Source organism: Amblyomma maculatum, chromosome 1, assembly GCF_055883805.1.
Source record: "Amblyomma maculatum isolate TAMU_Amacu chromosome 1, ASM5588380v1, whole genome shotgun sequence".
NCBI lineage: Eukaryota > Metazoa > Arthropoda > Arachnida > Ixodida > Ixodidae > Amblyomma > Amblyomma maculatum.
This window is the reverse complement of record NC_139344.1, coordinates 348,038,931-348,056,978: the sequence shown is the minus strand read 5'-3', so window position 1 is coordinate 348,056,978 and position 18,048 is coordinate 348,038,931. Positions and strand designations below refer to the sequence as shown.

At 44.0% G+C, this 18,048-nt stretch overlaps 1 protein-coding gene across 1 annotated transcript; it reads right to left on the bottom strand.

Moving 5' to 3' along the window:
* Nucleotides 1–242: 242 nt before the first annotated feature.
* LOC146207698 (uncharacterized) lies at nt 243–2,628 on the bottom strand. Its single transcript, XM_084587140.1, has 2 exons — nt 2,545–2,628; nt 243–1,823 (listed from the first exon to the last, which is right to left on the bottom strand). The coding sequence occupies exons 1-2, from the start codon at nt 2,620–2,622 to the stop codon at nt 243–245; spliced, it is 1,659 nt and encodes a 552-aa protein (XP_084443266.1). The 5' UTR covers nt 2,623–2,628.
* Between the last annotated feature and the right edge of the window lie 15,420 nt (nt 2,629–18,048).

Genomic DNA, 18,048 nt, shown 5'->3' with positions numbered 1-18,048 from the left:
GACTTACACATTGAAATTATTTATTTCATTCATACTTGTCACCACACCGATGAATTTACAGAAACTCAATCTTCTGTCATGAGGAGATCGTACGGAAGACGGCAGAAAGCAGAACCATCCACGCTGTTATACTTCAGTGATGTCTGCGTACTCCACACACCAGGCCAGCTTACGTGGACGGTTTCAACGTCTTCCCACATTGACATGATAGGAGCCACGCATAAATGCTGAAAATCATACTCTCACTTTTTGATGTACCTAACGCCTTCCTTTCCAGCATGCATAGTGACAAATCGTCCGTAGTCGTAGGCCTTATCTGCTGGAACGTACTGCACCCCACCAGCGGCATAATGTCCCTGTCCGGAAGGGGCCACATGAGAAGGGTGAATGCTCGGGAGACCGCGAGGTCCGTGAATGTAAACGTTTCCAGCCGAGTCCGACACGATGCCCTTCGGAAAATAAGCATCAGGAGCATTCACGTACTTCAGAAGGAAGGGGTTCGGGCTCGCTTTCGAGTACATTGGAGTGCCGTAGATGGACGATGCCGTGTAGCCAATGTCCACAAAGCTGCTTCCGTAAGCAGGAGGCTCAGCTCGCTGTACAGCAGGGGCTGAATGAGCCGGCTGTTTGACTTGTTGGCTTGCGTGCGCACTTAGGGCCGGCCCTGGAAGCCTGTAGATAGTCCTCGTGGGACCTCCGTAGGCAAACTGATCCTGGTTTGCTGGAGAAGGCACCTGGTTAGCGTAAGCCCCCTGTTGGGCGTAGTATGGCTGAATCGTTCCAGCAGGTATGTGCGGCTGAACGTACGTAGGATAGCCAGAAGCAGGGACGGAGTACTGGGGTTGGGCGGCGCTCACGACAGATTGCGTTGGGGTAACCGGCGCGGCTGGTTGCACAGGGTATCTGTATGGGACGTATGTTACGGGGTATCGGTACGGATAGCTGTATAGACCTTGTGCGGCTCCGATAGGAGTTACTTGTGGTGAAACGCTGCTCTTCGGATAATACGCTGAAGGGACGTTGAGGTCATTCACTGCCTTTGGACTTGGTTTAGCGTCAGCTCCGGCGTAAGCTGGAACTGTGGAACCAGAGCCTGCTGGAGAGTACCTGGGTGGATATACGAGACCATCCTGGTTAGCTTGGCCCGCTGCGCTTCCTGTAGCATAACCTCCGTTTTCCGGGAGTGCGGCTTGCACGTGCACGCCTCCACCTGCTTGGTCTGCAACAGCCTGTGTAGCGACAGTAGGTACGGAATAAGTTGACCTAGTTAGAGATGGTACGTAGTAAGCAGGCTGGAAGTATTGCGCTGTATCTGCCGTGGGTCCCGCAGAAGAGGGGCCCTGGCTCTGTGCGTAGGCCGTTGGGTAACTAAGCTGCTGTGCGTAGCCCTGAAGAGCGTTCGAGTACTGCGCAATGTCTGATGTAGGAGCGTAAGCAGCGCCCCCGCGCAGGTAGTCGACGGCCGCTCCGCCGGTGACGCCTTGTGCTAGGGTGTGCTGAGGCACACCGTACCCAGGCAATGACCCTTGGGAGTAAAGGAGCGGTGTCTGTCCGGCAAGCGTCACTTGCGGCCCCTGATGCTGATGAAATGAAGTGCTCTGATGCTTCTTAGTAGTTGCAGCACTGCTCAGCGAATGCTTTAGAGGAGGTTGCAGGGTCAGCGCACTAGCTTGAATATGGCTGGAATGCAGGTAAGGTCTTTGCTCTTGAGCTAGAAGAGTATAATGGCGAATTTTCTTGTTTTCATGAGGCTTCCCACTTTGTCCACCACGTAAAGCGAACCTTGGTAAGTCATCGTACACGACACGGTACGGGTTCTCGGGCTGAGGGGAGAGGAAATAAATAGAGACAATTTATTTAGTCTTGTCACGTTTTTTTTTTTTCTTTCATGAAGTCATAAATAGAAGTACAGTATGCCTGTTAGTTCTCTCTAAAATTACAGCCAGGATCGGTTCTGTCTGCAAAGTTCATGTTTAGACTTAATTATAATGCCAGTTACGAACAGTAAAGCGTTGCTGCAAAGGCCTTTGAAAATACATGCAAACAGAATTGCATATCAAGAGATCACTTGTTGTGTTACACGTTTCTTAAGGGACTTTATAAATGAACGCAGTCACAATATTTCAGTAAAGTTAGCGGCTATCAAGTAAAAAAAACAGTGCCAAAGTAGTCGATGCTGTGGCCGCGGGCAAAGGATCTTATCCACTGCATTCTCTCTTCCCGCTTTTATTTCCCTCATCCATCCTCTTCCGTGCAAGATATCCAACCGAAAGCCCTTCTGGTTAACATACCTGCCTTCCCTCCTCCTCCATATCTATCGCTATAGATCTGTCTTATGATAAAAAAAAAAAAACGTTTTTGCGCGAGATGACGATACAAGACCATGTACCAGTACCTTTCGCGCAGGTACAAGCAGCAACCTATTTACTTCTAGCGAAACTAAAAACCAACACATAATCTGCAACCTTCTATACGGTCGGTTTACTTTAGGCAGCAGATAAATGTTTCAGAATGCTTTAACCATACAACTGAATTCCAACTCACCTGGTCATTTATATACTGGACTCCGGCTGCAGTGATTGAGGATCGCACATTCGTTGCCTCCGCCAGTGCGAAAAGCATACATAACAACTTGAACATCTGCAAAGAAAATCAATAACTCTTCACTGCATGGTTCGATATTTATGTTATCATGTAAATGGGGTAAGCTCCGAGTACTTTTGAATTACCTATTAATCTTACTGTGTTTACTAGTCAAATTCAAAAACTAATCACTCTCTTACCACTCCTTAAAAGGTTAGTATCAAACCGCCACTCAATGAACGTCCGTGTCTAGAGCCATCTTAATAAATCAGTCAATAAACGAGATGCTTAATATTTTTATTGCTACTAGTCTGGAGAGAAGTAAGAACATTTTATCGATATATTCGCTACATTTCTAGCCAGTAATACTAGTCTGATATTTTCATTGAGGTTTAAATTTGAACTTCTGGCTCTTACCATGACTACTACGCCATGGAATGTATATGATGTACCCTTGGGCACTTCTCATTTGCACAGTTTGCCACCACTGCATTGCCTCCTGGTGTTAATCGCGAATACCTTCTTCACGGCACTATTTTTACACTCTCTACTCAAAAACTAATTTCTCTTACATTCGGAAATACTGAGCAATCGCTGAAAATTTTGTGCAAATATTTTATCTCCTTGGGACGCAAGTGAAAGAAAGAAAGTTAATGAAAACTCTCATAAGAACGACATGAGCACTTCCTTTTCGAAACAGCGTGCAATTTGCTAAGAGGGCCAATTTTACTATATTTTGTAGCTGTAAAGAAGAGATTCTATGGGGGGGGGGCTGATAATCAAAATCCTCTGATTCTTTTAATGTCAGAGGTGTAAGATTTGTTTCCGTAATGGTTATGCTAAGCGAGCTGTTCATTGGCTAGGATTATTAAATGCTCCAGCGTTTAAGAACACTTTTACCCTGATGTCAAAGCAGAAAGCAGTCAGTTTAAACAGCTATATTCAAAACGCCTCCTTCGTCTTGCAAAATGTCCTCTGTTCCTGTCATGATAACTTAGTAGAGAAATTTACCATAACCTAAGGCCAGAGCCACATGTCATCAAATTTTAAGTATATTTGACACTTTGAATTTTATGCAATGTAGATTGGGGTCTCACTTTCTTATTCATTGCTTTCACCTTTGGGATGTTTCCCACTTCGTATTTTATTGGTTTTCCTGAATGATTTCTACTTGTCTGCGCTGTATGTCTCGCGCTTTCATATTCAATACAGCGTTAATATTTTATTTAGTTCCTTGATTTTTCTTAGTTCATATTATGAAGCAATGATTGGGTGTGTGTTAGAGAGCGCTTTATTTTTTCTAATTCTGTACTTGGGTTGAGCTATCCCCACTTTCTTTAATTCCCCTTGTCAGAGGTCTTTTGGATTTCAAGGAAAAAATAAATTTCGTATTCTAAATGATTTCACCCAACGGTTCCACTATAATAGATATGCTTTAGAAATGAGCAAGAATGATTATTTTTTCATATCTTTGAAACAGTTAGCCATGATATCTCAGAAATGTAGAAAAGTTGACCTGGTTACTAAGGATTATCCCGCTAAGTGTCGATATGTACACGGCAGCCTGCCAACATTACTTTCTAACGGCACCTTTAAAACTTCGTCAGAATTCAGTATATTAAAGATAAAAGATAGAGATGGTTAAAAAAAAAGGCAAAAAAGAATTATGGCCATAAGCAGCAGGAGCACATCAACCAAGGGAGATAATTTTGCCAAGGCTTAATTTGTTATGATCTTAACACACGAGACTGAATATATACATTTCCTTCTTTCTGCATTCTTATAAATTAGTTCGCAATGAAATTTTCACGTTGTTTGCTAACCTGTATTTCCGTTTCGATTGTAATATTTTCGGCTGAAAATTATTACTCTCTGATTGAAAATGTAAGCCGTAAACTAGTGGCGGTCACTAGTGAATATATATTACACCATTTCCAAAATGTGTTCACTGATCGCCTCATTTAAGGCGACTTTTTCTAACGCATCCCTAAGCAATTCATTCCATCACACATCATTAATGCAATACCGAAAACATCCGACTATGTTAGCGTATAGAGCTTTTACACTAACACTTCAACAGAGGCATTTCTATGCTCTTACTTCTGTCCTCTATCCCTTCCCACTGTTCTGATTGATATCAGAGGTAATTCATGATGTTCCACATCAGAACAGGAGCAAGTAACGTGAAAGTCGCGTTTGAAAGCATCGCATCATTGTTGAACAAGAATCTTTAGCGGAACTCTTTGTATGAGAGCTGAAGTCGTAAGTCGTCTACCGGTAATGTTACGTCATCATAGCAGGGACATAATGCCAAATAGATTATAAGCCACGCCACCAGTGTCCACCGAAAAGTTACACATACCGAGCCAGCAACAAGGACACTAAACAAGAAAGCCTCTTCTAAAAAAACCAATTCCATATTTTGTAGCTTCTCGAGGCAGACCAAGAGATAACTCACCATATTTCGTTGGTCTAGAGTATGTCCCGCGCCCGTACGTCCGTGTGAACCTCTCTGTCTTTCCGAATGCGAAGAAAATCCCGGAAGGCGGCCATTGAGGGCGCGCTTTTATATGCGCCAGGAAAAAAACGAAATCAGCGAATCACGAACAACGCATCCCAGCGCCCCACGAACGGAATGAGGGGAAGGAGGCGGTAGCTTGAGACCTGCCAGAAGAATGAAAAGCCGCTGGACGTCGAAACAAAGTCTCCACCCTTCTCCTTCTCTTTCCCTCTCGAGTTGTTTTCGAAACCGAGCGCATGCATAAACCTGGGAGGAGGAGAGATACGAAGTCATTTACGCAGTCGCCGAAAGTGAGACCCAGATGCCTTCAGCTGCGGGAGCGGAGACGACCCGTCTTCTGGAGGAGCAGACCACATAACGGTCTGGCTGCAGAGATCGTTTGGCTGTTTCAAATAGACGCCTAGACGTCCGGTGGCCTGCCTGGTGCGGCATCTCTGGCCCAAGAAGTGCTAATATTATATACTGTGGAAAGGGCTGACGAGAGGCGAAGCCATAGCGTCTGATGACTCGATGCCTAAGACGGCTCTCTAGAAGAATGTGTGTCTTTGAGGCGTGGCGGCAACTCCACTCGGGCGTGACTAGTTCGTTCCTGATGGTCGCCTGTTGCTGCCTAGGACGAGTAAACGCTTCGACCTTTGGTCCTTAATGTCGCGCGGGTGCGCGCTATGCCGTGAAGCAATCGGCCCATTGTTTTATCGAACCGCGATCCGATGATTTGGAAGATGTCCGTGAAGCTCGGCACATGCGATCAAGACAATAGGCTAGCCTTGAACTTTCAAAGTTTGATCGAAATTCTTTCCGTTAAACACGTATGGCACGCTATCCACAGTCAAATATTGAAGTATAGATGTCAGCTCTATTTCTTACGCGAGGTAAACGAACGGGGCTAATGCTTCGATATCAACCTTAGGAATAGAACCTAACGGTAGCAGCACTCTCGGGCTAACTAACCGGTAGTAACCTGATATAATTTAATAGTAAAGCATAATTTATCAACTTGAATTGTTAAAGCATTGGCATGAGAAATTCGATTCCATTAAAATTGATTGTATAATCGCGTAAGCACAAGGAAAATAGACTTCTGGAGAGTTTCACTGACCATCAAGTATTTCTGGACTGATCACAGTAGGCGAGCAGTGATCGTTCTAATGATTAGATTGTATCCTTTAAGCACAAGTCTAATCGACTTCCGTCGCTTCATGCACGCCAGGAAAGCTTGCTCATTCCGAATCCGGTCGGTGCAACCGCATATGCGCAAGAGAACTATGAACCATAAGAGCTTCCTCGAGCAGTATCGCAGCAGTATATTATTAGTTTTATCCGCCTAGTGTCTAGTTACAGCCATAGAGAGAAATGAGGAGGTGTGTGAAGTAGCGCATTAGCGTCCCACCTCTGAACGATCGACGGCACAAGATTCTAGCATTACGTGCGTTATTTTTTCAGACGCTTCGTAAGCAAGTGAATCTCTTGCTCTGAGATGACACCCATCTTGAGCTGACTTTGGCCCATGTAATCCTAAAGATTTGCTTCGCGAATGAGGTTCGGGGTTAATCACACTGATCTCTCCATTTACTAAAACAATATATTTTGCTATACCCTCACCCTTAGAGGTTGACTGTGAGCAAGGATTTCTTTTTTTTTTTTTAGGAGAAACCTCTGCTTGGTAACAATGTATGCAACTGGTGATGTTTCGTTGTAAGCTTTAAAAAATTTGTTTAATCCAACAAGCCCAAGTTTAAGAATGAGGCTACATGTGGATGGTGCATAAAGGGTAAATTTGTCCTTTTTGCGACTTAATTCTAACTAAGGTGGTCTTCACACAGTGATATACTTTTTTAATATAAAAACAAAAAGCCGTATGAATGTACCTGTGTAGACTAGATGTAGAACGCCGACTCGGCATTCGATAGAACTGACAGGTTTATTCTTTTTCCACCTACCCGCCTTGAATGAGCAACATAAGCAGGCAGCTCCTCCCAGCGATATCATGTGGTCTCGTTGAGTAGTATTGAACAATCAGTACCTGGCCATGTCAGTTGCCAGCTACCAACTGCCTGCGCCATGCCCGTGATTGTTCGTTCACAACTCCGACGAAGACACCTGATTTTCTGGTGAACGGGGACTTTAATGACCTAGTGTTAATACCTGGTCGAGACTTATACATCTGGATCTTCAAACCTGCAAGGAAGTGGGTTTGGTGGAGGGTTTTAACTTGCGCCTAAGCGCAAAACGCAAAGCTTAGTTGCGGTAACACCGTGACGCATTGAGCGAAGAAGAACGGGGGACAATACATTGCCGTAAAAATGGGCCAGCCGAGAGTGGAAAGAACAAGGAAAGACTGGACCCCTGTTTCACTCCCGGCGCAAGTCGCAGCGGCAAAAATGATTGCATGTAAGCCACGGCAACCGACGCCGCTCTTTCCTCCCCCTTTCCTCATTCGACCTACCCTCTCCAGTCTTCGGTACACAAAGCATTCTAGCCAGTAGGTATATTGTTGCGCAGAAAGTGCATTCGTTGACTAGTTGAAGTTTACACGCAAGGCGGCATTCCTTTCATTATTTCTTTCTGTTTTTTTATGGCACAATTTCAAATATGTTTACCAGCTATGCTAATTTCGTAAATTTACAATTCTTCTATTAGTGAGACAAGTTATATATTGCTTATGCGATCGACGTGAGCAAGATACCCTAGACAATAGAGTGAAATTCGTGCGTTTTTTTTTTTAAACAAACACACAGACAGACTGCTGCTAAGATTCTGCTGATAAAGGACATCAGTTACCGATATTCATAACGTTTAAAATCTGGCTGCATTCAGAAAGGAAATGCCGTATTCAGTAAATATTCCAGTGGGTCCAATGAGTGAGCATGGCGCATACGTGGTAATGGGTCTCATGAACCATTCTGGCCACGGATTTCAGGTATCCAAAGTCTGGATACAAAGGGTTGTTGCTTCCTGTCTCGCCTAGTCTAATTTATATGGATAAGTGGAGGGGAGAAGAAGGTTAGAGTAATGGTACGTTGAGCGATGGCGCTCAGTCTACCTAGTGCATATTACCAGTACCCACGTATATAAGCGGGCATCAAACATCGGGGTAGCGCGTGCGTGCTAACTAAATTCAAGTGGCAGGCACCCGCATAGCACCTGTAGGAGCTCCTAGATGCTGCTTAAAAAATATTGTTGAGGAGTTGTGAATACATTATGTCACAGCGGAAACATTCTAAAAGGGCGAAGCGCGACTGCTTGCAGCACTGCACTTTTCCTTCTTTGAATCTCATAATAAAACATGAGGTGTGGTTCTATAGTCTTAAGGGTTCTCGTCAACTCGACCTATTCGGAAGTTTTGAGTTCCCGCTTCCGAAAAGAAGCAGTCTTGTCATTCTTGCCGGCGTCATTCCCTCTGGCAAGATTTGAAATGCACTTAGCTCGGTTATTTTTTCGCGTAAGTTCTGAGTTCTGTAAATATGAGGTTTTATACACAGTATTTTTTTTCCTTAGCGTGCTTATGATTACGTGCGTGCCTTTTCTAGCACATTCACGCAAATTCATGCGGAGGGGTGAAATATGCTGGGCAGAAGTGAAGGCCATACTTCATTTTAATAAGCCCAGTATATTCCGCTCGCGTCCTCCAAACTCAACCAGCACAAACCTGTCTCAGGCCTGTCTTCGTGAAACATGAAGCTGCTGCTTGCTTTCAGCGGGATTTGTAACTACCTGTCAGTTCAGCTGAGGAAATGTTTTCTCCGTAAATTTCTCCACAGGCGCTGTATAAAGCTGGAACAGTTGAACGGACAACTGATGCTACTGACTTTTACTTCACGCGCCTTATGGCTCCAAACTGTAAAGATTGCCAGACCAGCCTTAAGCCGTTTAGTCCTGAGCAAGGGACTAAAAGGATTTCGAAACTTTTCAAAGCAGAGACCAACAACTATCGTGACCGCATAGTGGAAAAGGTATATGCTTACGCGAATCGCCACTCTGGATTACGTCACAATCATTATATGCTTCTTTGGAGATCCTCTTTGCGGCATGCTTCATCATTTCAACGGTGTCTATGGCATATCGCTAATTACATCGCTTTGAGATAGGAATGCTAGATTGGCCGCGAACCTCGTTAGAGACCTGCCAGTACGCTGCTCCACCGGGACGAATTATAACTGTGCCCTAACACGAGCGCCGCACGACACGAAGGAACCAGTTCACGCCTCTCACATGCCGATCAAAGCAGGTCAAAGGCGATTGCTGTTATGGAATGTACCATGGTGACATTAATAAAAAAATAGGCGAACTTACACCGAACACCGGTTCGTTATTTGTGCAGCGGCTAAGCATTCAGGAATTCGAAGCAGCTGAAGCAAAGCGAGATGGCGGATTGAGGCCTCAACATCCACTCCTGTGTTACTTGAGGCTTTGAGTGAAAATCGTAAGAAGTACCGCGCGAATTATTTGACCTATGAAAGGACACAGTAATCATTATGGCGAAAAAGAATTATCTCCTATTGACATTGCAGCTTTTTGTAACCTAAGGTACAAACCAGCTTATTTATTAATATGCACGCATACTTGAGCCCCACAGGAGGGGCTATTACAGATTTGCTACATAAACAAAAGAAAAATACAAAAATTACAAGGTGCCATGGTCGCTTTGGTACCGTGCTTAGTGAGCTCGACTGCTGGGCCCAAGGAAGCGGGATGGAGTCCCGGTCGCAACGGCCGCTTTTCGATGGAGGCGAAAAGCCAGGCGCACATGTCCTGTGGTATGTCAGTGCTCGTTGAAGAACCCCAGATGGCCGAAATTAGACGGAGTCCCCCACTACACCGTCCCTCAAAGCCTGAGTCGCTTTGGGGTATTAAACGCCATAAATCAAACCAAACTAAAGAAAAAAGCACAAATCATAGTATCACATGTCAATGCACATAAATCGAAATCATGTTAGTACAAAACAGTTAAGCAATATTGTCAGTAGCAAGCATAAATTTATCTAATGGCGACAAACGGACTGAGCCAGGCAGTGAATTTGAGTGTTAAATGGTGCGCGGAAAAACACTGTTTCTAAATGGTTTGGTACGAGCAGAGCAAGGCGGGAGATTAAGGTCGTGATAGCTTCTTATTAGCGTTGGTTTAGCGCGCATGATGTAGCAGTCGCTTGAGATACAATAGCGTGAAGGGACGATGGAGTGCAATAATTTTGTTGATTCCAAATGTCCTCTCGTGGTGGGTGTTGTCAGTTGCAATGATCTAAGGACAGAAGTGGGTGAAAAGTCGCGGCGATATTTAAGACATATAATGTATGAAACGAATCGGTTTCCTTTGGATGGTTTCAATCTTTTTTGTGTCTGTTACTTTGTAGGGATTCCATAGAGAAGAAGCGTCCAAAGAAGCGTCCTTCTTCTCTGTGTCCAGAGCTTTTAAGCATTCGATATGAGACGTCAATTGCGCGCAGTCTACGGTGATTCGGTGATCGATGTGAAGGCAAGTGAAGATCTTGCTGGTTTTCGATGAACATGCAAGCACACTGATCTTTATTTTCACGCACAAAGGCGATAGAATAATCCGGGCGAAGACAGAGTCCTGTATCCACTGGCTCCTTGTGTGGTAAATATGCAGTGGTGGCTGTTGTGATGGCCGCACCAGGAGGCAGGGGTGGCGAGGAAGAACGATTCTGCGACGCATCCCAGACACTGCACGAAGAAATAAGCAATGGCTTAGCATTGTGTTCCTGTCGCTGTCACCATGCAAGCCCACTCGAACATGCGGGAAGCTAGAACTTGCTACAGGAATGACAAGTATATGATCACAAATAACTCTATGTCATGGAGGCAATGCGAACTAATGGGAGATGACAGTGTTGGGTTTTGCCATAGTACGACACTCAGTTTTCCCGGGAAGTACTCCGGACAAAAATATGCAATGAAAGGGTGATAACCATCACGTATACAACTGCACAAGTAATTCCTTTTGAGCTGCTGTGTTTATCCTTGTTCTAGTAAAACTATGATAAGCCTTAAGGGATCACGGTGAGTCAGCACTCACATAAGATGTGTTCGCATGAAAATGCACGCGTCCGTAAAGCTTTCGGACCACAGCATGCATCAGCACGTGCATCGCCACCAGTGAAAGTAACGGTCCATGGCGCTCACAGCAGACCCGCTCTCCCTCCTCCCGTTCTTCCTTGGTGTCTCATGGTGCCTCGCGAGATGAATCCACGAGACGTCGCAATAGGTTCTGACGTCAATATAATTTCTCCAGTCAGACGTCACAATATGTTCAGATGTCAACATAATTTCCCCTTTCGAATAGTCAGGCCTCATTATCGCATATCGAAGAAAGGAGTAATGAGATGCTGATGTTGACGGCAAAGCCAAAGAGACCAAAAAAAAAAAAAAAAAAAAGGAAATGAAATTATAACAAATACGCAAACACGCAAGATGCAAGATAGAGGTAGAAGAGAAAATGTAGATAGAAAAGGTAGAAGAGAACAGGCAGAAGAGAAGAAGGGGGAAAGGCTTTCGCCATTAAGCTCTTCAGCGGAGAGAATTCGGGCAATCCAGTGATATTTCCAGTTTCAATCTGAATTTGGACGCAAAATATGAGGGCCCGGCGTCGCTTGCTTAGTTATCGATAGCACTAAAACGATACCCTAAACAAAAGTAAAGCCAGCTTTATAATAAAATGTTGTCACGTAATCTATGCTTCCAGACGCAGAAAACATTATATATGTATCCGAGTACGTTCGGCACACCGCGAACGCAAAAGATGGGCAGTGGGCAGTGGAGGACGGCAGGAGTGACTTCCCAACGCATTTCGCATGTTATGCTGCCATAGGCCGTATATTAAATATTGTTTAAAGCAGCAAAGTCCACCTCAATTTAACGCACCGGTTTAATGCCAGCCTATAGGCGCTCGCTTATAGGCACGGACCAATAAAATTGCACAGAAGGGCGAAGGTATTTCTAAAAAATATTAACTAAAGTAACGGACAACGCAGTGAGCCATGGAAAAAATGTGATGGGGCAACGTTGAGCAACAGGAAGCTAGAAGACTGGGTCAGACCACAGACGCGAGTTAACGATGATTTATTCGAGATCAAGAATTTTGCATGGGCTGGCATGCGCTGTGGAGGCAAATTAACCGACGGTTAGCGTAACTGACTCGATTCCAAAGGAAGGCAAATGTAGGAAGAGACTGCAGAAAGCTGGGAGGGTGGATGATATTAGCAAGTTTGCAGGGAGTATAGGTGGCCTCAGCAGGCTCAAGATAATGCTAATTGGACGGATGTGGGCGAACGTTTTTCCCTGCCGTAGTTGTAGTCAAGACGGTGGGGCTGGTGCTGCGTGGTGGGGGGGGGGGGGGGGGGGTGATGATGATGATGATGATCGCGTTCATGAATATGCCTGGTAAAACGCCCGCCTTAGGACGAGGAGGAGATTTAACTGTCTTATTTGCAGGGAAGGAACCGCAACTATCTCACTTTTTATAAAGTCTCTGTGAGACTGAATAAACGATGCTGACTACGTGATAAACAGGAAGCGAGAAAAAGCCTACAGCACATTTTGGTTCATTCCTGCAGCGCTGAGAGCTCATTTGGTTTCACCAACTGCAAATAATATTTGAACTAAGACGTGACAGGGATACTGCGTGTCATGCATCTTTTGCCGGTTAAATTTAAATTGTAAATATTCTGTTAAAATAGAGCAGCAACAACGCTTCTCTTTTGTCCGTTCATTCAAATACTGGGATGTTCAAATGCTATTTAAATACTGGGTACTGGGAACACATCTTAAATTAGTGAGTGCCTTAAGATTATTATATTATGTCTCCTTGTAATTTGATCAAATGCACGTGAAAGATTCCTGGCACCATCACACAAGTCTTTTACAACTCAGAATTGGTACTCAAGGCCAAATGGAAAGCGTTATATTTTGCAGTAACTGTCTTGTGTAAATCCATTTAAGAATTTTAACAAAAAGACACCGATTAAATAAGAAATTAGTCTGAGAGAGTATTAACAAGCCAACCTTGCTTATCTGCGGCTATTGCTCTGGATGCATGTTTATACTGACTATTGATTCATGCCTTCGCGCCTTCAGGCATCACTCACAAATCAAGATGCCAATGACTGATGAGTTCACGAACCAATACTTTATCTTCCCAAATTATCTGTTAGGACTTGAAATGCAGCAACAAGAGATGTCTGTAGGCGGCACGCTGAATGTTGGAGGTTAGTTTGTTTTATTCTATATTTGAGGACACATGTCTCGACTTGTTTAAGGTATACAGCATAGCCAAAGACGTTTCATCTCATGTTGAATAAGATGTGTTCTTTAAAGATGTGCACACCTTTTATGAAAATGGCTTACTACACTTGTTCAGAAGACTGTTCAGGAAACAAATGCAGAGGAAGGTTTAGGGTCTTTAAATATCAATAAATCACTTCGTTCCCACCGTTCATGCTCCAAGTAGCAGTCTGCGCTTCTCATGCCCTATAATGTTTGAGCTCAGCTGAAGTACACGGAAGCCCACATGGCATCTATACAGAATGTAAAAACTGATATGTAAGTACCAATCAAATCTAGTTAATATTTACAGCAAAAAAATTGCAATAGAACGAAGATCACAAGATATAATGTGATATATTCAACAAGATATACCACGAATTGCCCTTTATGCAGCCGCAAATACGCTCAAATGTTACCCGTTGCTCGAGCCGTCCAAAGATATGCCTTGAAACCTTTCCAGTAAATTATACATTTTTTTAGCCAATTACTTCCTCCGTATCAAGCCCCACGGCTGATTTGCGGACGCTATGCTTCTTTAGTGCAGAAAGTACACGCCCACAGAAAAGCGAGTTCGCGGTCAAGACGGCACATGCTGGTGAATTATTCACGCCGTGCGGTTTCCGAAATCGAACACGACAGTCGGGCGCCAACAGTTCGCCGTTTCTCGGCTGTCGCACAGTGGTATTCGGCTGTAATCCCTTGTCGCGCGAAACTGACGGGAGGCGAATAATCCACCTCTGGGTGCCGTCTTTATCGCAGTCTGGCTCAAGAGCCCGCCTATAAGTCACCGAGGGATACAAGCACCTAAGGGTTCGACAGAAAAGAAATACGCAGTCATGGGGAGAATACGCAACGAGCTTCTTTTTCTTGAGCGCATAGATTCATACGACGATATAGCGCCGAGCTTTCAACAAGATGTTCAAGGCCTCAGCTTTCCAGTAAGACTCGTGGCGCCAGAGTTAAGCGGTAGTCCGACATGAAAAGGCCCATTAAGCGTCGTTTAATTCTTATGCATTGCAGCGTGTTCCCTATAGGATAGCTCGTTTCCATGGTGTGCTCTGGAGTGAGATCCGCTTCTGTGATGAATATGTCGATCTAATCTTGGAATGTCGCGGATAGGAGGGTTTTTATTTTTATTTTTTCCTTTTTACGCCAAGCCGAGAGAACAGAAGCTCCGCGACGGGTAAAAAATTGTAATCATCCTGTGTACCGTCCATTCTCCTCTTCTCACCTGTTCTTGAGTATTACGCGGAATGTTGACTAAGACGTTTGTCAAGTCTTGCTTTTAGCTGTGAGGGATTTGTCTGTCAGGCTGCATTGGATATCGGCAGCATGAACTTGTTTCTTCCCCATTGTTTTTTAAGCCGAAGTTCTGATGCCGCGGTTATTTTGCTGGCAACCATGCTTATTTGAGCTATCATATAAATCAGGAAGTTTAGGCGGCTTTTTCATTCAACGTATTTTCAATTGGAAAGGCTTATTCTTTTCCTATGCCTTGAATTTTCCCCACTTGCCGGTCAAACAACACAGGCATAGTTTTGTGTAGAGGTCTACAAAGCAGCGTTCGAACTGTATTCCACGCTACCACAAGTCGCTCTCTTGAGGGTTCTATTTCACTGTGGCAGCAGCATGATCTCCTCGAAGCAACCGATGCGTAACAACACACTTGAAAAGCGAGCAGTTGAATGCAAATGGCAAACAGCGCAGATTACACAGCGCGCCTTCCCCGCCTTCCACACTCGGGTGGGCCCCGACTGACTGCCCTGGTAACGCCAAACCGAACTACAAATGATCCCGCAGTTAAGGTTTCCGACTCGAAGCACGCTCCAAGGTTTACCGGAAGTTATGTTATTCAATGGACTTTTTTTTCCTCGTAATACCAGCCCTCCTCTGAGAAAGCGAGTCCGGTAAAAAAAAAAAAAAAAAAAATCTCCATTTGTAAACCGGAGTGCACGTAGTTCGGCTAACTCTCTCCTGCGCAGTCTTCGAATCCAGAACCCGTCAAAGCAACAAACGCGTAACCCCGCAAGTCAGGCGCGAACAGTTGAAAGCAGACGTCTCGTGGATGCCAACCATGTCAAATGGTCTCGCAAAAAGATTAACTGGAATATTGTGATGGAGTGCTCAGTGACCTAAGGCGTTTGCGGGTGGGGCTCAAGCAAACTACTGTATACTCTACAATAGTGTATATATTTCTTTTTTATTTTTTCCTACCCTTTTCTTTGTCCATATAGCTCACCTCTTTGATTTCCTCTACCCGTTCCTCGCTATCCCTTTATTTCCGCCGCCCCAGTTCAGGTGCTTCAGCTATCATTTAGCAGATACCGGGGCTGGCAAACATCTTTTCCTTCGTTTTCTATATGCAATAAATAACCACAACAACAACAACAACAACAACGCTGAGCCTGCTCGCAGCGCAGCTACGGTTCAGCGCCGTGTTGTAGCACACAAGCAGCAACGAGGCTCGAAAAAAGACCGCGAAAGAATCGAGTTAGTAGGGTAATATAAAAAGCACTAGTTTTTATAGTAGTGTGAGGCGTTTCGTTTCATTCAAGAGAGGAAGCCACAGTTGTAGTATCTTGAATTTATGCACCACATTACAGATTACAGTACCGTTCGAGCACAAAGTTTACCGGCTACTCAGTTAATTTATTCGAAACTTGTAAGATACATTTCTGAGATTAATAACTTTGGTCGACGGTGAGATGCTCATAAGAAAATAAATGTAAAGTCGTTCAATCTTCGCATGGGAGCGAAAGGTAGGTACGCTTTTTGCAATGCAAAGATCTGGCTTAATCATTGCAAAACCTTCTGTTGATACACAAAAACTTATTTTTCACTCGAATTTCTGATCATTTTATAGACGGATAATATTTCATTTCACCAGTTCTGCTTCAGTCACTAGCTCTCGGGTGGTCTGTTTTAAGTTGAGTTCATTTGTAACTAACTTGCCCAACAATAAAACTTGAGCGGGTTCATTGAGAGCTCCGTTTGCGTTCTTTGGCTTGTTGGTGTTTTCTGTTTACAAGACATTTTCTGACACATAGCTGAAACGAAACGTTTAAGCTATGTTTCAGCTTTCCTATTCATGGAAACATCTTCAAACGGTCATTCTGATAATATTTGGGGACAGAATACACCCTGGTGTACAAATGAACTATTTTTTCTTAAATTTCAGGAAGTCACATATTATTGTGCCTCATGATTGGCTATATAGTATAAAGTTTTGTTTATGCGATTCAACGTCCCAAAGCGGCTCAGGCTATGAGAGGCGCCGCTGTGGAGAGCTCCGGACATTTCGACCCCTGAGGTTCTGTGAGGTGCATTGACATCGCACAGCAAGCGGGCACCAGCTTTTTATTTACATTGAAAAGCAGCAACCGCGGCCGGGATTCGATCCTGCATCCTTCGGTGCAATAGTCAAGCGTCTGAACTGTTACACCACCACCATGGGGCTGCTAATATATAAGCTTTCTCTACTTAACCTGTCTACCTATATTTTTAAATGGCCTCACTGTTCCTTACAAGGGCGTCAGTAACGTGTACTGATTCGTGAGTGCAACTTTGATTATACTGCTCTATTTTGAAGGGCATCGTAGGAGACCGTTTAGAGATCCTGTTGCTAGTGTATATTAACGACATAGTTAATGATATAACATGAAAATGCGTTTATGTACCAATGTGTGCGTCATTCACAGTGATAAAAAATATTGTTTAAGTTCTTTTTGTCTGCAAACAACTTATACCAAATACACGAATGGTGTTTTAGGTGCAAGCAATAGCTAAACGCGATAAATTGTAAGATTATATCGTTCACACTTGAGCATACTTCTTTTCTGTTTGAATGTAGATAAGATTTATGTGATTGTCAGACGTATTAAAATTTAAATACTTCAGCTTTTACTTTCGATGTAATCTTACGTGGAACAAGCATGTCGAACGTATTGCTCCTAAGCTTGTAGATTATTCGTTTTGTTTTTTAAGAAGAAATATTGAAAAGATGGCATAAAAATGAGACAACTTTTCTATTTGAACTTACATCCAGTCAATACTGGCGTGTGGTTAGTTCTGAAACCTGACAACTTTGAAGTTGACTCACATGCTTCAACGTGTGAAAACTTACAGGTTCTCTTCAATCTGTATCTCAAGATTATAACTTTTGCAGAAGTGTTAGTGAATTTTAAGTCGTGTTCTTCTGTGACGGTGGGGTGGAGCGACGATAAATGGCGAGATATGGACAGCGACACTCGAAAATAGCAATGCGATAAACTTCAGTGCACAAAACTAGAGAATATTTACAGCACCTACAGCAAGGTTGGGCAAAATTGGATCGGGCTACCTCGGCCTAGCCGAAAATATCGGGCTAAGCCTTAGCTCATACTTCCCGACTGGACTCTGGGGCTTATAGTTTTAATGCCTCGGGACCCGACCTACACTCCAATCATTACCAACTGCAGTACGCGTCAGCATGATTGGTTAATTGCTGTCTACTTCACGCCCTTTCACTTTGCTCGTATTAATAGCTCTCTCCCGAGACACGATACAAACAAGAAGAGCAAGAAAACCGTCAAAACATGCAAACGGCAATGTCCCGAGCTACCACAAATGCATTGTCAAATCCCGGGCTCTGCCCAACCTTAGCCTATACACAAGCCTTTCCCTTA

Excerpts from the sequence above, each read along its gene's own strand:
- LOC146207698 (XM_084587140.1), bottom strand. The coding sequence starts at position 2,622 with ATGCTTTTCGCACTGGCGGAGGCAACGAATGTGCGATCCTCAATCACT. Across the intron at positions 1,824-2,544 it reads TCCAGTATATAAATGACCAG|CCCGAGAACCCGTACCGTGT; the intron begins GTGAGTTGGAAT and ends CTCTCCCCTCAG.